Here is an 18,462-nt window from a genome sequence, read left to right as displayed (position 1 = left end):
TTTTTATGAGAGGGACAGCTCCCCCTCACTTTCTACTCTGAAATATCATATATAATTGCAAATATCACACAAAGACAGCTGGAAAAATACTGAAAATTCTTCATTTTGTATTATTATATTCCTATCTAATCATCTGTACATATAATACAATATTAAGTATCTATTTTTAAGATAGAAAATATACTGTCATATGTCTGACCACTGACCCCAAAATTATCAATCTTGCTTCTCCATAAAGCAGATTATGCTCATCATGTTATTCATTCATCAATTCAGGAAAAATGCATCCACATCACACCGTTAAGGTTCAAACTGCAGTATCAACTTCGGTGGGACTTGGCGGGGGGAGGGCAGTGAGGGAAGCAGGGGGTTATCATTCCAGAGTAGCCCTACCCCTTAAATCCTTTTTAGGTAGCAGAACACAAATGGTGAAAGGCATGTTTTAAGAGGCACAGTCAAAGAGTGAAAAAGAACACTGCCTTATAATATCTATGTGCTGTATTAGAGCATAACTAAAAAACAGCATACACTTGTGCTGACCGTTCAAGACCCTTCACAAAAACCAGCTTACTCCAGGCTGAGGGAAGTTACTCCCTTATAAGGTATAGAACATTAGAGAAATTGTTTTGCAAGTATGGCTGCTACATATAATTACCATGAGAAGACTGGAAGCAATGGTCCTCTGCCCTATCTGTCAGTCTATCCGTTTTTGTGACATGCCTTGCTGTCCCCATACACATGAGGTAGATCTGCTTGCTCTGCCTGTTAGATTAGACCTTCTACTGATGCTTTAGCTTTATTTCTAGTGTGCTTGTCACTGATGTAAGTCCTTAACCACATACAAGCCGTATTTTAAAACATTCCTAACCATGCAGCTAAACCATTAAATTTCATTACAGAAAAGCACAGGTTTACAGTCACGATCTTTTTTTACTATTCCTTAACATAGTCTATTGCCAGCAGTGTAATTCATATAATATACCATATATATCATACCTTGGCATGATGACATGGTGACATGGATAGCAATGGTCACTAGTGAAGGTTCACTCCTTTTGAACCTTCCAAGAGGCACATGCTAATTAAATAACAAATTCTTTCCTGTGGGTTGAGGATGGCCTTACTCTGCTAAGATTATCTGGGACACACCTATTTGAAAGATCTTCCTAATTTACATAAAAATGCTACTCTTTCCTGAAAACACAAATTAAAACCAGTGCCTGCTTAATTTACAGAACAAAAATAAATAGATTGTCTTTTCAGTCAAGACAAAGATTTATGTTCATTATCAGCATTAAACTCTCCAGTGTGGTGAGATGCAAAACCTTGACAGCACTCCGCTTCCAAGGGAAACAGAAAATTTAGCAAGAGAACATGATCAGTGCATAAAACTGAGCAGGCATGCTTTACTGATGTCAGATATATTGTTTCTTTCTTTTTAAATTTGCTTGTGGACCTTAAGCAAAAAAGGAAAGGAAAAAGGAAATCCAAAACCTATCCTGCTATAAGGGTGGTAGAGAAGAAAAGAATACACAGACCAGCTATTAATTATTCTACAGAAAATACCTCCTAACTTCAGGTTCCTACTTCACCCTCTTCACTAGGCTATCTGAGCATCTTCTAGTAGTGCAGCAGGTGATGTGACTAACATCCATCACATGAGAACAATACAGGCTCCTGGTCTTTAGGGAATTAGTGATAGTGTGATACAAGTTGAATTTTTCCAAGAGTAGGGCGGGGAAAAAATCTTCTGCTGATACACTTTGAATTTGAGAAAAAAATTTCATCAGATGTACTGGAAAGGTTTCTGTATTCATTAACATTTGAATTGCTATCTTTATTAGTATGTACAACTGAAGAACTAAAATATAGTGCTGAAGCAAGAGATACTTGGTGGATCTAACTTTGGGCCTTAAAATAAAGCATATGCTGAAACACTAAATATGAACCAGGCATGGGAGTAGAAAATACTGAACAGTATACTTATGAAATTTCAGAATTTAGAAGTCATCTTGTGCTGATTAGTTCTATGTACCATCCAAACATGAAATACTATTTCTATTAATAATGTTTATCTGCTTTGAAACAACAGCGAGCTCGTCTTTTTATATAAAGTGAAATAAATTCTGGATTACATAAGAGACATGAAATACAAATGGATATACTAAGACTGCTAAAAATGTGTGAAGGTGCAGAAGTGCACACAGATGAACACATTCTCCAACCTGAAATGTAGCAGTCCTTTGATATATGTTCTACACAGTGATGGATATATACATACCTCCCCAACTGGTTCAATATTTTCTTGATAAGCTTGATAGGCAAGAAAGGCTTCTTTTGAGTTATTTCCATTTTTTGTTTGCTGAGGCGGATGTCGTGCTCTTATTAGGGACAAGCACTGTTCAGTTGTGCGCTCTGCTGGGTGAGCGTTAGCTAGACTCTCAACTTCAATACTAGTAATGAAGACTTGTATAAAGTAGTTCCACCTTTCAGTGTGTTTTTCACAAAACGCATAATGGAAAATTTCCATCTTACTGAAAACTATTAGCAGGAGTTTGAAGTAATTTCTCTCTTTCTGCAAGGATTTGTTTTTAAACAAACAATACTATTAAGCATTTAACTTGTCTTACTGCCAGATAATTATTGTACAACCATTTAGTTCAATATTTGAGCTGATTTAATTTTATAATTTCCTTTCATATAAGTTAGGGGAGTCAGATATTCTGAAATTCAAGGACAGGAACATTTAAAATACAGTTATACGCTAGGCTCAGGAACCAATTTTGTATCTTCTAAAAGATTCAAAAATACAAGATTCAAAATTGGGAAGTACGTAGTCACTTGCTTCACATATCATAAAGAAATTTTAAATAAATGCTATTCCGATCACATAAGAGAAGACTAACCAAAGCATGGGAAAAATTGTTAACTGCACACTGCAGATTGGTCTGGCTTCCCAACAGCCCAAGACCGTACAAGCCATAGCTAACTGCAAGCAAAACCTCTCAGCAAGATTTTATTACCCACAATAAGCAAAAGCCAGGCAACAGAGCCCAAAGGAAAAAAAAAATACTGCCAAGTTCTTGCAAACCTTTTTCAAGCAGGGCAGCAGCATAATCACATAATATGGAGATGACCACTCTTCCACCTGGGGATCTTATCCATCCTTTTCTGAACCACTCCTTTCTCAGTAAGGCATCCAGCTCTCCAGTCCTTCTAGGGTAGGACCTATTTAAGTCTTTCCTGACCTTCATGTACCTGTTACACTGTACACGAACATCAAACAGCAAAGCAATTTTACAGGAAGAAATTAATAAAAATAGTATCATGAGGCTGGAGATTACAGAACCTCAATACAGCCCAGAAAAATTCTAGATGGAGTGTTATTATAAATACAAACAAGGTGTTCTGATATTGTGGTGTTCTGCTCTATGGCTATTAGCACAGGGCTAAGTTTCAGTACTAATAATGGACTATAACATAGAAGTACTTTCCCCCTGCCCACTCGTAACAGACCCACAGCAGAAAATCTCCAGCTTTGCAAGAATTATTAGCACGACAAATTCTAGAGGAAGTGTTACGCTTAGAACTAAAGTATTCTTTTTTTGCTGTTTTATTCACGAGCTTTTACAGAAGCTGGGTGAGTGGAAGAAGGACAAATAAAGAGTGAAGCAGGGAAACACCATTGGGGTCTGTGAGTTACTTAACAGCACGGACAATGGACAGGAGAAAATCTGAGCAGTTAAAGATTCTGAGTATTGCCAACTTAAAATAGTAGGACAAACTTCAAAACATAACCTAACCAGGGTGAAAAACAATAGGTTTTGTTCTCTCTGCCTTCTTGGATGAAATTAAGACTCATGTTATACAGACACACCTTGATGAAAAGAAAGTATAACACAAGAAATTAAAACAGTACATTGTAACTTACACACTTATTTTCCATGGTATGTTTACATCTCTTCCAGCTCTAAGGGAACATCAGAAGGCTTATTTGACCCCTGGTTCTGTATAGTAAATTAGTCATTAAAAAGCAGGGTTCCAACTAAACTATAAGGATTAGAAGTTATACGCTATTAGCAAGTCTGGACAGTGATTGACTAAGAACAACAATAACGGCAAGGAGACGTTCAGAATAAGCAAGCAAGATGTGATAAGGAGTGGCTCTTCAAAAAAACAGTAGGAGACGGAGGAGATGAGGCTTGCTCCAAAAAAGCTGGGGACACTGCTTTAAACATGGAGTACTTGCAGTTCCTTCACTTGTTATTTTGAAGCCCCAACTCAGAACCAGCTTTCAAATCTTTGAAAGACTTCTGTTGTACTTTGCCTGTACCAAATGAACTTCTAAAAAAACAGTAGGGACTAAAAATGAACCAATGATAATTGTACATGTCTGTATTAACAGCCCGAAAAAAGTGTTTGCTTTTAAAGATCTAAATAGAAAGTGTATTAGAGATTCTTCCCATTCAGTAAACACTGAAAAAAAGCACACAGAAAACAAAATTGTCCAAGCTATATTGTGCATTTGAATTTAGAATACATGTCATCCTTACTGCCTCCTTGACCAGTGAATCCTATCCTTCCTAATGTTTTGAAGGAGTCTGAGATGGCGCCTGTACAATTTGATTTTGCGTAAAAATACACACCAAATCTGATTTCTGGTACATTAAGGAGTTCTCTGGTAAAATATGACGCATGGAATGAAATAAGCTGTAGTTCTAGAATGAGTCTTTAAGCTTACTTCCTTTAGTACTTGACCACTAATATTAAAGACTACTGGATCAAAATACAGTTTTAATTGGATATATAGGACATGATACAGTGGTATAGTTAAACCGCAGGTTAGATGCTAAAATATAACATTGATTTGTATTCTTTTACTGGAAATATTTGTAATATGAAACTAGGATATAATACACTCATTTTTAATGCATATTCAGTACAGAGGAAAGCTACTGCTGTCACCAGCTTATACTCGAAGTCCATTCATCAAACAAATGCCAGATTAACTGGTTAGCTGTTTCACAGACTAAAAGGAGATTACAGATGAATCTTAATTCTCATTAATAGTGATGAAATGTTGATTATACAATCATTTCTTACACTGCTTATCGCTAATGCACGCACATACACAAAATTGGCCTGCCAGAGAATTTTTTCAAAGAGCCTGAAGTAAATCTAATAGTTTAATGACTTTTGTTACGTGCATGAACTTGTCTAAGAGCGCAAAACTTCAGTTCCATCTAAAAAACTTTGTTCTTATTGGCTGAAATGTTTGCAGTAATAAGAACAGAGTGGACAGAGAAAGGAAATTTCACTTTGCAGATAATTTTTAACATTCTTGTTTCTCAGGAAAAAGAGGAAGTGGAAGATGGGAATGTAAAGGAGCAGAACAGCCTGGAAGAATCCAGGTGGAAGATGTAACATGCAACAGGAGAAGAGGGTTAAACTGGAAAAATGTGAGAGATGCCAGAAAGGAAGATATCTGAAGCCAAAAGTCAAACCAGTTGAAAAGTAACAACTGCAAGAAAATACAATCATAGTGTTTCGTTCAGGTGCTGCTCTAAAACTAAAGCTTGGAAACACTTCAAAGCACAAAGAGACTACATAGGAAGAGGAACAGTTTTGATAATTTAATTTGAAAAACTACATGTTTTAATTACAGATACCGTGAGGCTCAGAAAGACATTTCAGTTTATACATTGTGGAGGATCCATGTATGAAAAGAATTCCTGAAGTGTAAAGATTTCTTCATGACAACATTCTCACTTATTTTTACCAAAACCTATGCTTACCTCATGACAACAGTGGCCTGATTCAGATTTCAACTTATATGAACAGGACTCTACTTTGACCTAACCAGATCAGCTCTCACTATATTTTGTAAACAGAATTTTGATACAATGTAGAAATGTTGTTCTTGAAAAGAATTTAGGGTGATTTCATGCAAATGTAATTTCATCACTGCTAAGTGCAATCTATTAGTCCTGTTGCACTTACTTTTTGGCCAGTGGAAACATAAGCTTTGGAGACATATTCTAGATCTTTGTATGCCAAACTGAAGATACTTAATCTCAATACCCTTGAAAAATTGAACTAGTCTGAGAAAGCAGCAGGAAGTACTATTGGTTCCTCTAAAGCAATAAAATCTTTAAACAGCCTGCATAGGGTAAATCACCTTAGGTTCCTTCAAATATCTGCATATTAAAAAAAAAAAAAATCAGTAAAATTCGTGAGTTTAACAAATAGGTTGTAAGAACTAACACAAACCCTTCACTTGCTTTCCTTTAGGATATCTGTGATAATGAAAGATGCTTTATTGTCTTTGGTTTTCTTCCAAACAACTAATTGTCTTTTTTCTTTCATGTGATTTGAATGTGCTAGAGAACGAGCATTTTCTCTTATGCTCTTCAAAACCCATGCTGCTGGGATACATGGATTCTTAACTGCTTGTGCATTTAATGATCTCTTTGCTCAATTTCTTTCAATCCAAAATCATGCACACTGTCAAAATTTCTTCATTTCCTAGTTCCAACTTTATCAAAACGTATATCATACCAGAAATGGGATCAAATTCTATTCTTGAATTTTTTTAAATCAGCAATCAGTTTCCTGGTTGTAATTTCCATTGGAAAACTGGTAACCTTTTGTACATGTTCACATTGCCGTGCTTCTATTATAATTTTTTTCTTCTCCATTTTCCTGGACTTTTTTCTTGTTACCTCCAGGTCCTTTGTATCCCATTCTCCCTTTTTGTTTTAGCCTTTTGTTTATCAGAAATCCTCCCATGAGTTCCACATCCCCCCCCCCGACTTAATCCCTGATTGTACACGTAGTCAATCCACAAGAGAAGAGAGATTTCCCAAGAGCTGCACCGATAGCTTTCATTTTCTGCTTATGTGCATTTCCAGGACTCCAGCACACCTTTGTCTGGACACCTTTTTCCAGATTTTGTTTGATTACTTGATTCACGTTGGATATGGAACCCAGCCACAGCAAGGCAAGCAGTTTCAAAGACTGAATACATTACAGACCTCACAAGCCCAAATCCAAACTTGAAACTAACACAGTAAGGGATATGTAAGGATATGAGGACAGATGTACGTTTATCTGAATGTAAATTGTTAAGCCAGAAATCGATTCTTCAGATGTTGTTCAAGTTTTCTGGGCACGTAGGATTTCACCAGAACACAAACAATACAAATTACATTAACATGGTTACAGTAAATAAGAGTTATCAATGCATTTTACACCCCTAAAAGTTATTTCCCCAGCAATCAGCCAAAGACAAGTTTTCACTGAAATCCTGTGTAATCTTTGTGATATCAATGGTCCAAAGACTAACACTCAGATTCAATGTTGTCTTTTGCGTCTTTTTTGTTTGTTTAAATACAGAGTCAGAAAGTATATTTGGACTAATATGAAAAGGCAGTAGGTTGTAACAAGATGACAATAATAAGAAAGAAAATATCAGAGACAGAACAACCCTTCTCCTTATCTGCACTTCCTTGACAAAACCTTAAGACCTTGCAGGCAGGCAAGGAGATTCATTTGCTATACAGAAAGACACAGTCACAGAATGACTTCCTAAGAGTTGACATAAAAAAGTTGTCTGCAACTGTACAGATTTCTGAAAGCCAGACAATAGAAGTGCTTGAAACCCTCTGCTGCAGGTCACTACACTTTTCTAGAGAACAAAATCTGTTACATCCCTCCTTTCATTGATTTACCATTACTGAATGGATTCCTCATTTTAACAAAACATATTGTTATATTCTAGATAAGTCTTTGACAATTCTTTACACTAACCCATGGAATTCAATTGCCACCATTAATTTCACTCTGGTATTTATCAGCAGAAGCTTTTTTCCTGCAATAACCAATTTATTTAATTGAATAGTTTAAAGAGCTCCAAAACCACATACAAAAGATGAGGTTATAGCTAATAGCTTTCAAATATACTTAAAAGCTTGAATCATTAGCAGTTTCTTAAACTAGGAATTTGTAAGTGCAAACCAGAATTTATTGCAAGCTAGTCTTAGTGGTGTGATTTTTCACATTTAAATTTTTCACAAAGCTAAGAGGTAGTTAAAAGAATATTCTGTGTTTAGGAATAAAGCCTGTACTTTATGCTTTCCTTTCACTTTTCCAGTTTTTGGCATTCCTGGAATATCACATACATCAGTTCCTCAATTTGATACCTAGGCATGAACATCTTAAACACATTTATCCTCACAATTTTCTTAAAAGGTAAATAAATCTAGTTCTTCACATTTTACAAAAAATTGAGGCACACAATTCCAGAAGAACTTGTATGCTATAATGCTGTTTCAGATAAGATAGTTTTGGCTCCCTATGCATTAGAAGAAATAGGCATCCAAGGATGGCACATAGGAAACTGCTTCAGTGCAGTAGCTAAAAGGAGATCACAGTCCGACACACAGCACACACCTGGAGGTGAGGGAATCTCATTTCTAACTCTTACCCTTTTTTGGGTAAGATTTTGGGCAAAGATTTTGAGATTTCCATGAAATCTGCAGAATGCCTTGAGGATAAGCTCTGAATTAATGTTGAGAAAGACATGGGTTCAAATCAACTAGAGGAGGGACTATCCAATTTCTTTGTATCCAGTCACTGGGCTATTGAATGGGAACAGTGGTATTTACCACCATTTCAAAGAAGTTCTGCACATGGCTGGGTATGGACTAGGAATGTATGTCATAAGATCAAATACTACAAATGAAAAATGAATGAAGAATGCCAGCAAAATTAATTCCTCTTAGTTTATGCAAATAAAAGTAGATAAATAGATTCTTAAGATTTTAAAATCACTGCCTCTGACTCACATGGCAGTGGAAAACAATACCACACTGACAACCTGTTATATAGTACCATTAACCTGAGATTATCAGTGTTTAGAAAAAAGGCAAGAAGGGATAAAGTGCAATGTACTTTTTCAGAATTATGACAAGTGTCAAAAAAATTAGGGAAAACCTCAGCTTCTTTGAAGAACTGCAGCAAAGCTTGCGGAAATCAATGGTAAGATTGCTATCAATATGTTTGGAACAGGTCCAAAATTATTATCTCTGACATTAACATAAAGAAATTGCAGCTATTTGCATTCCTATTTCCTTTTAGCAACAATGGGAGAATGTACTAGGACAGAACACGGTTAACCATTTCTCTGGCATGCTTTACATGAATAGCTTTAATTCCTTATCTTTGTTTCTGGAAAAATATATTATGATTTTGTTTGGTTTTGGTTTTTGTTTGTTTGGGTTTTTTTATTTATTTATTTTAATTAGTCAATTAACAAACAATTCTGTCTGTATGGAACCACAGAGAAAAACATGGCATTTTAAATTATTCAGCAAGTGAAGCTGTTGTCTAAATGATATCACCCTTAACCATGAAGTAAGGATGCAGGAGCTTCCTAAGGAGTAAGGAGCTTTCTGAAACAACAACTATATAATACATTATAAACTTTAAAGGTAATAAAAACTGAAGGTCAAATCCTGAAAGGTCTGTTTGTCTTTTAAAAGAAAACTTCTATTGACTTCAGTGGAAATTTGTTGAGTTAAACAAGGTTAAACATCTCCAGATCAAATCTATTAATTCCAATTAAACAAAAATGCAATACACTACAATGATGATGGCAGCCAAGATTCAGATACTTTCACTGTGGGTCAGAGTGCATGATCCCAGTCTTGAATTATGACTTAAAAACCTGAAACAATATTTAACCTTTACCTTGATATTGCACAAGATGGCAGCTAGTATACAACCCATAAATACAGAGTATTTAATAAGATATAAGACGACATACCTATCAGATTAATAACTAAAACCAGACATAATTACTTGTCTTAGTAATTACACTGGTTGTGGACTTACTCCTGGATGAGTTTTTAATAATTTCTGCATATCATTACATGCCACAAATAGTTTTACTCTTTAACATATTAGAAATATGCCCCCCAAAATTTGTTCAATTCTGAATAAACCCATAAAGTTTTGCAGTGCCTATTAGAAAACCATACAAACCAAAACAACAATATTTGTGCTATTTACATACTGTGCTAAATAATGCAACAAGCTAAAACATGAATGGAAATAAGAATAAAATGTAAGCTAATATGATATTAAATACTCATAGTGTAACATCTCTTTCCCAGTCTTCTGTATGTTTTTTGTCTATTCCAGAATACATTAAATTGTTGAACAATGATATATCAAAAAAATCCACTCTGCTTTACAGGGTATATTTATGTAGTTCAGACATGAAGTATGAAAAAAACCAAAAGTCCTAGCCAGTATAAATGCGTATGAATACTCCACTCATTCTAGCAAAGCAATTTTCTAGTTGTTTGTTGAATAACCTTCAAATAATGGGGTTAAGAACTAAATGACAGTAAAAATCTTCTACCAGACATACAAACAACCAAATCCCCCTTTCAGAGAGTGGAAAGCTGAAGTAACTCCCCTGAATTCATAACTTGTGTGAGCCTTAATACTTAATTGGAATTAAACAACAATTTATTACAAGACTCTTGTAATCATTCCAGCACTCTTTACATAACAGAAATGTTTTTTTAGCTAGTATAGAAGGTTTTGAAACAAACCCAAAGATCTAAACACATCTGGAGTTTGCAGATATCTGCATATGCAACTTCCAGTTAGTCCCATTTTTGTTGTAACCCATGTCAAAACACCACATTGAAATACACCCAGAAAATTCAGGAAATTTGAAATCAAATCCATATATGAACTTTACAGCTGGGGATGTTTTAGTTACAATGCGTCTTGTCCCAAACCACATAAAAATAAAATGATTCAAAGCAATCTTCAGTGTAAGCGAAGTATAAACTCATATATGACAATTATTCAAAGTGTTTTGAGGTTCGCTATATTCCAACAGTCCAAATTATAGAGACACCGTTTTGTTTCATGGCCTGAAGCAAGTATCACTGATCATTTTTAGTATCCTGGAACAAGCAGATTGGTAACAAATTTTCATGACAGACACACACACTCAATGAGATTATAAATTAGTTTCCCCAAGAGAAGGCTCGCTAATAAGATTGGATCTAAAATTTAGGTCACTTAATTTTAAGACTCAGCTAATGGGCTAAAAAAAAAAAATGATATAACTTCATAACATAAATTCAGGTTCAATCTTTTTTACCATAAACATTAGCACCATTGTAAAGTTGCAAAGAGTAAGCTTCTTGTAAAATGAAATGATCTAATTGTAAAATGCATTTGATATCTCCTTGTATGGAGGTTATTTCTAAAAGAAAAATAAAATATTCTGTATTACATTATGAAGTTATAAAATTTAAGCAATTAATTTTTAGTGCCATATAAGCTCTGATGTCATTGAAAAGATAAATTTGTAGAACTTCTTTTCAATATGATTTACTGATTCTGTTTCAAACACACTGCTTCCTTTTTTTGCAAAGGTATTTACAATACCAGAACTATCATACAATCAGAGAAAGTTTACCTTTTCTTCTTTAATGTTCAGAGAAGATGAGAGAGTGTGAAAGTCCTTTAACTCCTTGACAATCACATGAGAAAACTCATAGCCTGATAAGGTCAGAAATAGGCCATTTGGCTTGTCTTACACAGAAATAATGTATTATGAACTCATACTCCTAACTTGTTCTAAGCACTAGAGAAAGTTCTTCTAAAAGAATATACCAATAAATTTTCCACCTACATGGCAAAGAAACATTTTTAATATATTGAAAATCCCTCTCCTCAGTCTTTGGCAGTGTCCGCAACTTACCATTTCCATTCTCTACTATGGCCAATGGCTCTCTGCATATTGCCGTCTTTCTCAAGGTATTTGTAGTCCTTTGAACTTCTGCCAGCAGCACCGCTTGCATTGCCTCAGTAATCTGCCATAAATGCAAATTATTATTGGATTATATCAGTACTTCAATTATTTATCTAAGCATTTGACAATTTTAAATAACTACTACAAAATTTTAAGACTGTTCCAGTGAATGTCATTAGAAAGTCACTTATCAGTCTTTCAGACAGTAATAATCATGTGTCTCTACATACATATTGAGAAAATAAATGTTAACTGGATAGCAATAAAATGGTGCAAGTTGTTAATCATGACTGCTTCCCACTAATTAAACATTCATTTTCTTTCATCTCAAAACTAGAATCAGTCGTCTACTGCCTCCTTGATTTTAAGGGCTCATGACAATATATGTTAAAGCACATGGTAATAACAGCTAATAAGAAATATCTTCATTTTTTTCTATGATGTGTGCAAAAATGCTTCATAGACGGAATAAAGACCTTGTATTTTGACTTTTTTAGAATTTTTGGTTTCTAGTGTTTCTCTAAAAAGCTTAAAGAATTTTTTGTTATTAGTGGTGATCCTCTATTCCTCTAGCTCAAACATGATAATATTGTATTTTGTGTCTAACACAAAGAGAAATACCATTCCTCAAACTCCTTTTATTCAAATGGAACTGGAATTATGGAAGCTGGAATTATGAACAGCCTATAAATGGCACTTGCCATAGCTGATGCACCACGCATGGGTGTTAAGACAATGCAGTGTGGAGACTGTATGATAGAGCTATTACTTTCCTTCTCTTTACTTTAGCAGAGAAGCCCCAGGAGAACCGAGAAAGTTTAAAGACCTAAGACATTTATAAAGCACATGAAGACCTCGCACGATGGACTCAAATTTTTGCAATCCTTACTCAGTCTAAATTTCAGCATGGTGCAGAATGGCAGCATGCGTACTTTCTCTTGTTATTTCCTTCAGAAAAGAAATACAATTTTTCCCCCTCAGGAAGGTATTCATTCTCAAGTACGAGAAATTTCCTGAAAGACAGAGAGAATCTAAACTTTCCAGAACAGTGTACTCCACCTCCACTTAAATATGAATTTAAAATTACTATGAAAATTTTAAGTTAAATCTTTATATTATAAACATTTTATGTTTATATGATATTTATATTATAAACAATCTATTAAAAATTATTTAATTTAATATGAATTGAAGTTGGTACGCAGGCTCCCTTAAACTGTCTGGAAGAGAGAGAGTTTCGTCTCCCTAATCAAGTACAGTGAATTTGTGGGCTGTCCTCAATCACATTTCTAGCTGCCCTTGTAGATTCAAATCATTAAGCAGAACAAAGGCTGTAGCTGTCCTTTGTGACAAAACCCTTTATTGTAGCCAAGTATACCATAGTCAGGTCCACAGCATGAAAGTTCACAGCAAGTGAACCCAGCCTTATGTGTTTTAACATAGCACAAACCTTCATCTTGTTATAATAGCACTTTATTTTACAGGGGAAACTAAAGGCAGTTTCCAATTGCTCACATCCATACAGCCGTGAGCTTTGGGGATTAGAGATCCTGACTTTACAGCAGACTCTTACAATATATCTACAATAACTAAGAAAGAGAAGGAAACACAGACATGTTGTTGTTGTCCTGGGAAAATTTTTTACAAAAAAAAAAATTCTTAGAGGTACACAGAAGAATTGCACACCTTTCGTTTTTCATGGTGTTCTGATCTGCTAAGAACCTGTCACTAATCTGGATCAGATATTCACGACCTGTACCATTGCTGTGTATGCCAGCCAGGCAGCATTTGTAACACGTAATTTCCTCTAACATCTTAAAGTGAAATAAAAAACTGTAGCAAATGGCACAACATGATATTGTAGAGGCACACGTATCTCTGCACACTACTTGTCTATCACTTTGTTGAATCTGCATTTCCACAGTGCTCAGTGTGGTTTCACATGCTTAGTTTTGTCCTCTCACTGCATCTTCCCCAAGAATTCACATACGTCAGCTATCATTACCACCAAATTTAAAAATCTCCAGAAGCTTTGCCCGTTTAACTAAAAACAAATCTACACGAGCACCTTTCATTTTCTCTGATAGTTTCCACTTTATCTTTAGCATCCTTCTGGATTACATATACATTGGCTATCTTGTTGGCTGCTAATATATGTGTTCATTCCCCCCCCCCCCCCCCCCATAATTGTAACCACTCTTGTAAATACTAGCTGCTTTTTACTTGGGGTTGTGAAATATGACAGAACTTATGCTTCTTCTATGCCTGAGAAAGTATAAATAGTGTATGTCCAACTATAAATACAGATATTAAGGAGTGAGAGGTAATTGTTTGACTCTGCAGCAGCAATACTAGAGAACAATTCAAGAAGACAAGTGAACAAAAGTTGAGGCAAGCTGCAGTATTACATCCGTACTAAGTTATACTGGCTTTCCTTTCTACACTTTATCAATTACTTCCAAGGATTACTATTCTCTTTATAATGAGCAGGTCTAAGGAGAGAAGTCAATAGACATCACTCCTGGTTATTGCTCAGGCCGTAACCTCTACAGGGCTGAGCCTTGCAGAAACTGCCTCCCAGATGCCTCCATAACACAGTCACATCAGGGAACAAAAAAATACAGATCAAAACATCAGACTTGTATTATCCAGTCTACTTTCCTCTAATTCTGGCTAGTAACTGTCAGGAGAGTTGTCTAGACACTTTGACTGAAATCAGTTGGCTTCAGGTAGAGTCAAACACTGTAAAAAAATGCATTCAGAGCTTGTTAGAGAAATTACTGTAAACTTGGGCATTGGTAAAGAACGTACTAGCTTATCAGTACTACTCTCTGCAATGGCCTTAACATGAAATGGTTTATTCTTTGACAGTAAAGTCCTTTGTAATATATCTATTATCTCTGATAATAGAGGATACAAATTTTCTTGTACAGAGAAGGAATACTGCAACATCAGGATGGCAGTAGAGGACTTCTAAACCAGGACGTAAACGTTGTATGCTGAAGCTGTATAAACTGTATTTCTCATGATGCTCCTGAATTAATACATCCAAGTTCTAACAAGGTCTTATTACTTGGGCCTATACAACAGGACCATTTCAAGGTTAGAGCTGACTCACGTCCAGGTAGCTCAGAACTAGGAGGAACAGAGTATGACTCCTACTGATCACAAAGGCATTAGTAATGAGTATGATAAAGCTCAGTTATTTCTATACAGGTATGTCACACCACAGAGCCCTGATACTGCTGTACATAACAGAAAGGCAAACTGCTGAAGCCCCATAAACTGATGAGTCTTTATGACAGACTGCCCACATGTTGTCACGTAACTAAAATCCTTGACCATAGATGTGAAGACTGTACACTTAACGTTTTGTTAGTGGAACTACTGACCTATTAAAGTTTCACGCAAAACTCACTGCCGTGTTCAGTATTGAATTTCTTTGCTGAGATTAGCACTGAAAATGGGAGGGTGGCTATGGAGACAGGGTCTTTTACTCTGTTTTACAAATGGTTGTCCAGCTCAGGGAGTAAGACATGCTGTAGAAGGAAGCTTACTTGGTCTATAATCATTTTGTGAAGAGATAAAAGACTTCGGTCTTCAGGAAAGTCAACCTAACAAGAACTAACTTCACTCAACGAGACTTAAAAAGATCTTAGAGCAGGAAAAAAGGAAGTAAATTATTTCCTACTGTATTCTTCCTCTTGAAATGCCTGAATAGAGGTACAGGGAGAAGGCATTTCAACATCTTACCATTTGAAGACTAAGGAGCTAGGAAGAGCAAGCATATTAAAGAAATCCTTCTGGTGGAAAAAAATATCCTTATATCTCCTAGAGTCAACAACAGGCAAAATGTTTTGACTGCACCGCAGTTTGACTATTCGGATAACTTATTTTTAAGTTTTATTTTAATGTTCACCTTTTCAGCCAAAAAGGTTCCATAAAGCTGCAGTAACATAGTAGTAGTATTAAAAAAATTAAAATATAACCAAATACCTATCACAAATATAACTGAAGAACAGGCTATTTTAAATACGGAGTAAGGACAATTAAGGGCAGAAATGCAACCACTGTTTCCTCATATTAAATGTTTCAGGGCAAGCTTTTTTTTTTTTAAATCTGTCTGAAAAGACGAGCACACTTAAGTAATTTCTGGGCAAGATGGGAGTGTGGCAACAAGCTATATTTTATCTGAAAGAACAGCAAAATGCATGAAAATGACCTTTCCTTTAAAATCGCCTGGGGAAAAAATCCTAGAAAAATATTTTTAAAATATACACATTTTTAAAATTTAAGATAGAAAAAGACCTCCCTCAGCCCTTCAACAAGTCAGCAGACCCCTGATCAATCATTTGCAGCAGGTTTTTTTCAGTTTCCTTGTTTGCACAGAATCTGTTACAGTACTGTAAGGAGATGAGGAATCAATAAATGGCAAGTCCTTTGGGTCATGTCTGAGAGTCAGTATCCTCCACTGAAGATAACAATAAAAAAAGTTTTTAAAAGCAGGGTAACTAGTGATGTTTTGGGTAAACGTACATGAGCACTTAATCAGGCTGCTCAGGATTAATAAGTTGGCCATAAATCTGTGTCTGTATAAAGAAAGGTTTAACAAAGCCACCCTACTATCAACAAAACCTGTAATTTTGTATAAATCATTAGTTGCTGAATACCCACACCTATTGCCAACATCACAAATTATTCTGAATGTTAAAACGTTTATGGAAGTTTGGCTGCAAACAACCCAAAATCCGCACTACAAAGCAGGTTAACAAAGCTTATTGCAACTACAAAGCTGTGTCTGAATAATGTTAAAATTTGAGAAGCATTGATAGCATCGTAGTTGCAGTATTTGACAATTTCAGTGTCTTAAATTTAGTCTTTTCAGATGAAAAAAGTGTGAGGCAGCTTATTCCATGCCTTATCTTCCTGCACACTAACTTGCTGTGGTAGATAAGACCATTATCATTGTATAAACTGATCAAGTCACTAAATTAATTGAAAATATAAACACTTGGATCTCACATAATCAGCTATGCTACAAATACAAGTTTTATGGCTATAAAACTCTACTCTTTATAGAGTTTCAGTGGCTGACGAGGTCACCAAGAGATTATATGGATTTCACATGACAATTAGAGCTGTTGAAACTGAGGTCCTGTATTCAATTTTTTTATTAAAAGGATTCAAAAAAGAAAAAAATCTTATTGTAAGAGAAAGGGGGAAAGTTTGTGAGGGAAGAATAATGCTGAAATAATATGGAAGATGTGGATATTCAGACTGAGGATATAACAACTGATAAGCTCAAAATAAAATGCTAAATTCAATTGAATGTGAGTATTTGCAGAAATCATTACTGTCTGTCTAATAGAACAGGGGACTATCACTGCAGTACCCCTGCACACCTCAGCTCTGGAAGATATTCTTTGCACTCGAAACAGCACAGAGTTGTATTGAATTTTAAAAGTAACATCATAAAATAAACTTGTAACAGGTATTTCCCTTTTCTGGAGTAAAATCCCTTGTGGTCATAGTACACTGTCTTGAGTTTTGTACTCCTGAACATTAACTCACTCAAGTAACCACATAACTTTATTTAAATACATATTTCCAAAATGAAAAATGGTCTCTAGATTTCACTGTTCAGATTATTTCAGTTACCTGTCATCTCTCAAGAAACAGCAATTTATCTCTCAAAACATGAGATTCTTCACTAACAATAGGCATGAGCTTCCTCTGACCTGGAAACCCATCATTTACTTTTCTAAGTCATTCTTGAAGAGTGTTCTAATAAGTAAGGACCTAGGATTAATTATTTATCCCTTTAAGAAGGCATTTTATGTTTCTTCTATAATAATAGATTGGTATATGTCACTGCCCTTGTTTTGGCCTTTATTTTCCTGGAGCATAAAATGGCATTTGTAATGTAAGTTACATCTGGTTGTTAGAGAACAGATAACTCATTTTTTGAACACATGCTATGAATAAGACCACCTAGATTAAAGATTAGCAGGATGGTTACTTTCCCGTATCTAAACATGTACTTTAAGGCAAAATAGTTTCATGAGTAGCATACCTCATACTGAAATAATAATCTGCTTTCCATAGATCCAAATGGCACGATTTATGTAATAATTTCCACCATAAATCGATAACTACTACGTCACATTACAGATTCCAAATACTAAATTAGAGCCAATGTTACTTAAGGATGATTACTTAAGGATTACATTGCAACAGCTGACACAGGCTATTTCCTACCTTTACAGATTGGTCCCTCCAACAACAAATGAGTTTCAGCAATGAAACGCTCCCAAAGTCCGGGGAATGATATCTACTTTTACCTGAAAAAACACGTATATAACTTATGAACTGACAACATAGATAGAACACCACAAATAGGAAGATATTTAACATTTTTATTTTTTCTCTTCAGCAACATACCTGAAAAGATGTGAAAAGGCATTATTTCTTAGAATATGCTTTCATCTGATGCAATAAGCAGAAAGTGTTCAGACAAGATACTGTTTGAACATTTTTTCTTATCCTAAATCAGATTAGGTTTGGGTTTGTGTTGTTGTGGGAGGTTTTTTTGTTGTTGTTGGTTTGTTGTTTTTTTTTTT

General features: G+C 35.2%; 1 protein-coding gene across 7 annotated transcripts in view; it reads right to left on the bottom strand.

Annotated features, from left to right (window-relative positions):
* The window catches only part of WDR72 (WD repeat domain 72), a 128,809-nt gene that overhangs the window by 33,099 nt on the left and 77,248 nt on the right, over positions 1–18,462 (bottom strand). For all 7 annotated transcript variants that reach the window (XM_075506002.1, XM_075506005.1, XM_075506006.1 and 4 more), the window contains 2 exons: positions 18,101–18,183; positions 11,792–11,903 (listed from right to left, as the gene is read on the bottom strand). In XM_075506002.1, coding sequence (XP_075362117.1) covers positions 11,792–11,903; positions 18,101–18,183 — 195 coding nt within the window. The remainder of the gene's footprint in view (positions 1–11,791; positions 11,904–18,100; positions 18,184–18,462) is intronic.

This window comes from Mycteria americana, chromosome 6 (genome assembly GCF_035582795.1).
Source record: "Mycteria americana isolate JAX WOST 10 ecotype Jacksonville Zoo and Gardens chromosome 6, USCA_MyAme_1.0, whole genome shotgun sequence".
NCBI classification, from domain to species: Eukaryota; Metazoa; Chordata; class Aves; order Ciconiiformes; family Ciconiidae; genus Mycteria; species Mycteria americana.
This window is presented reverse-complemented; position numbering and strand designations above follow the sequence as displayed.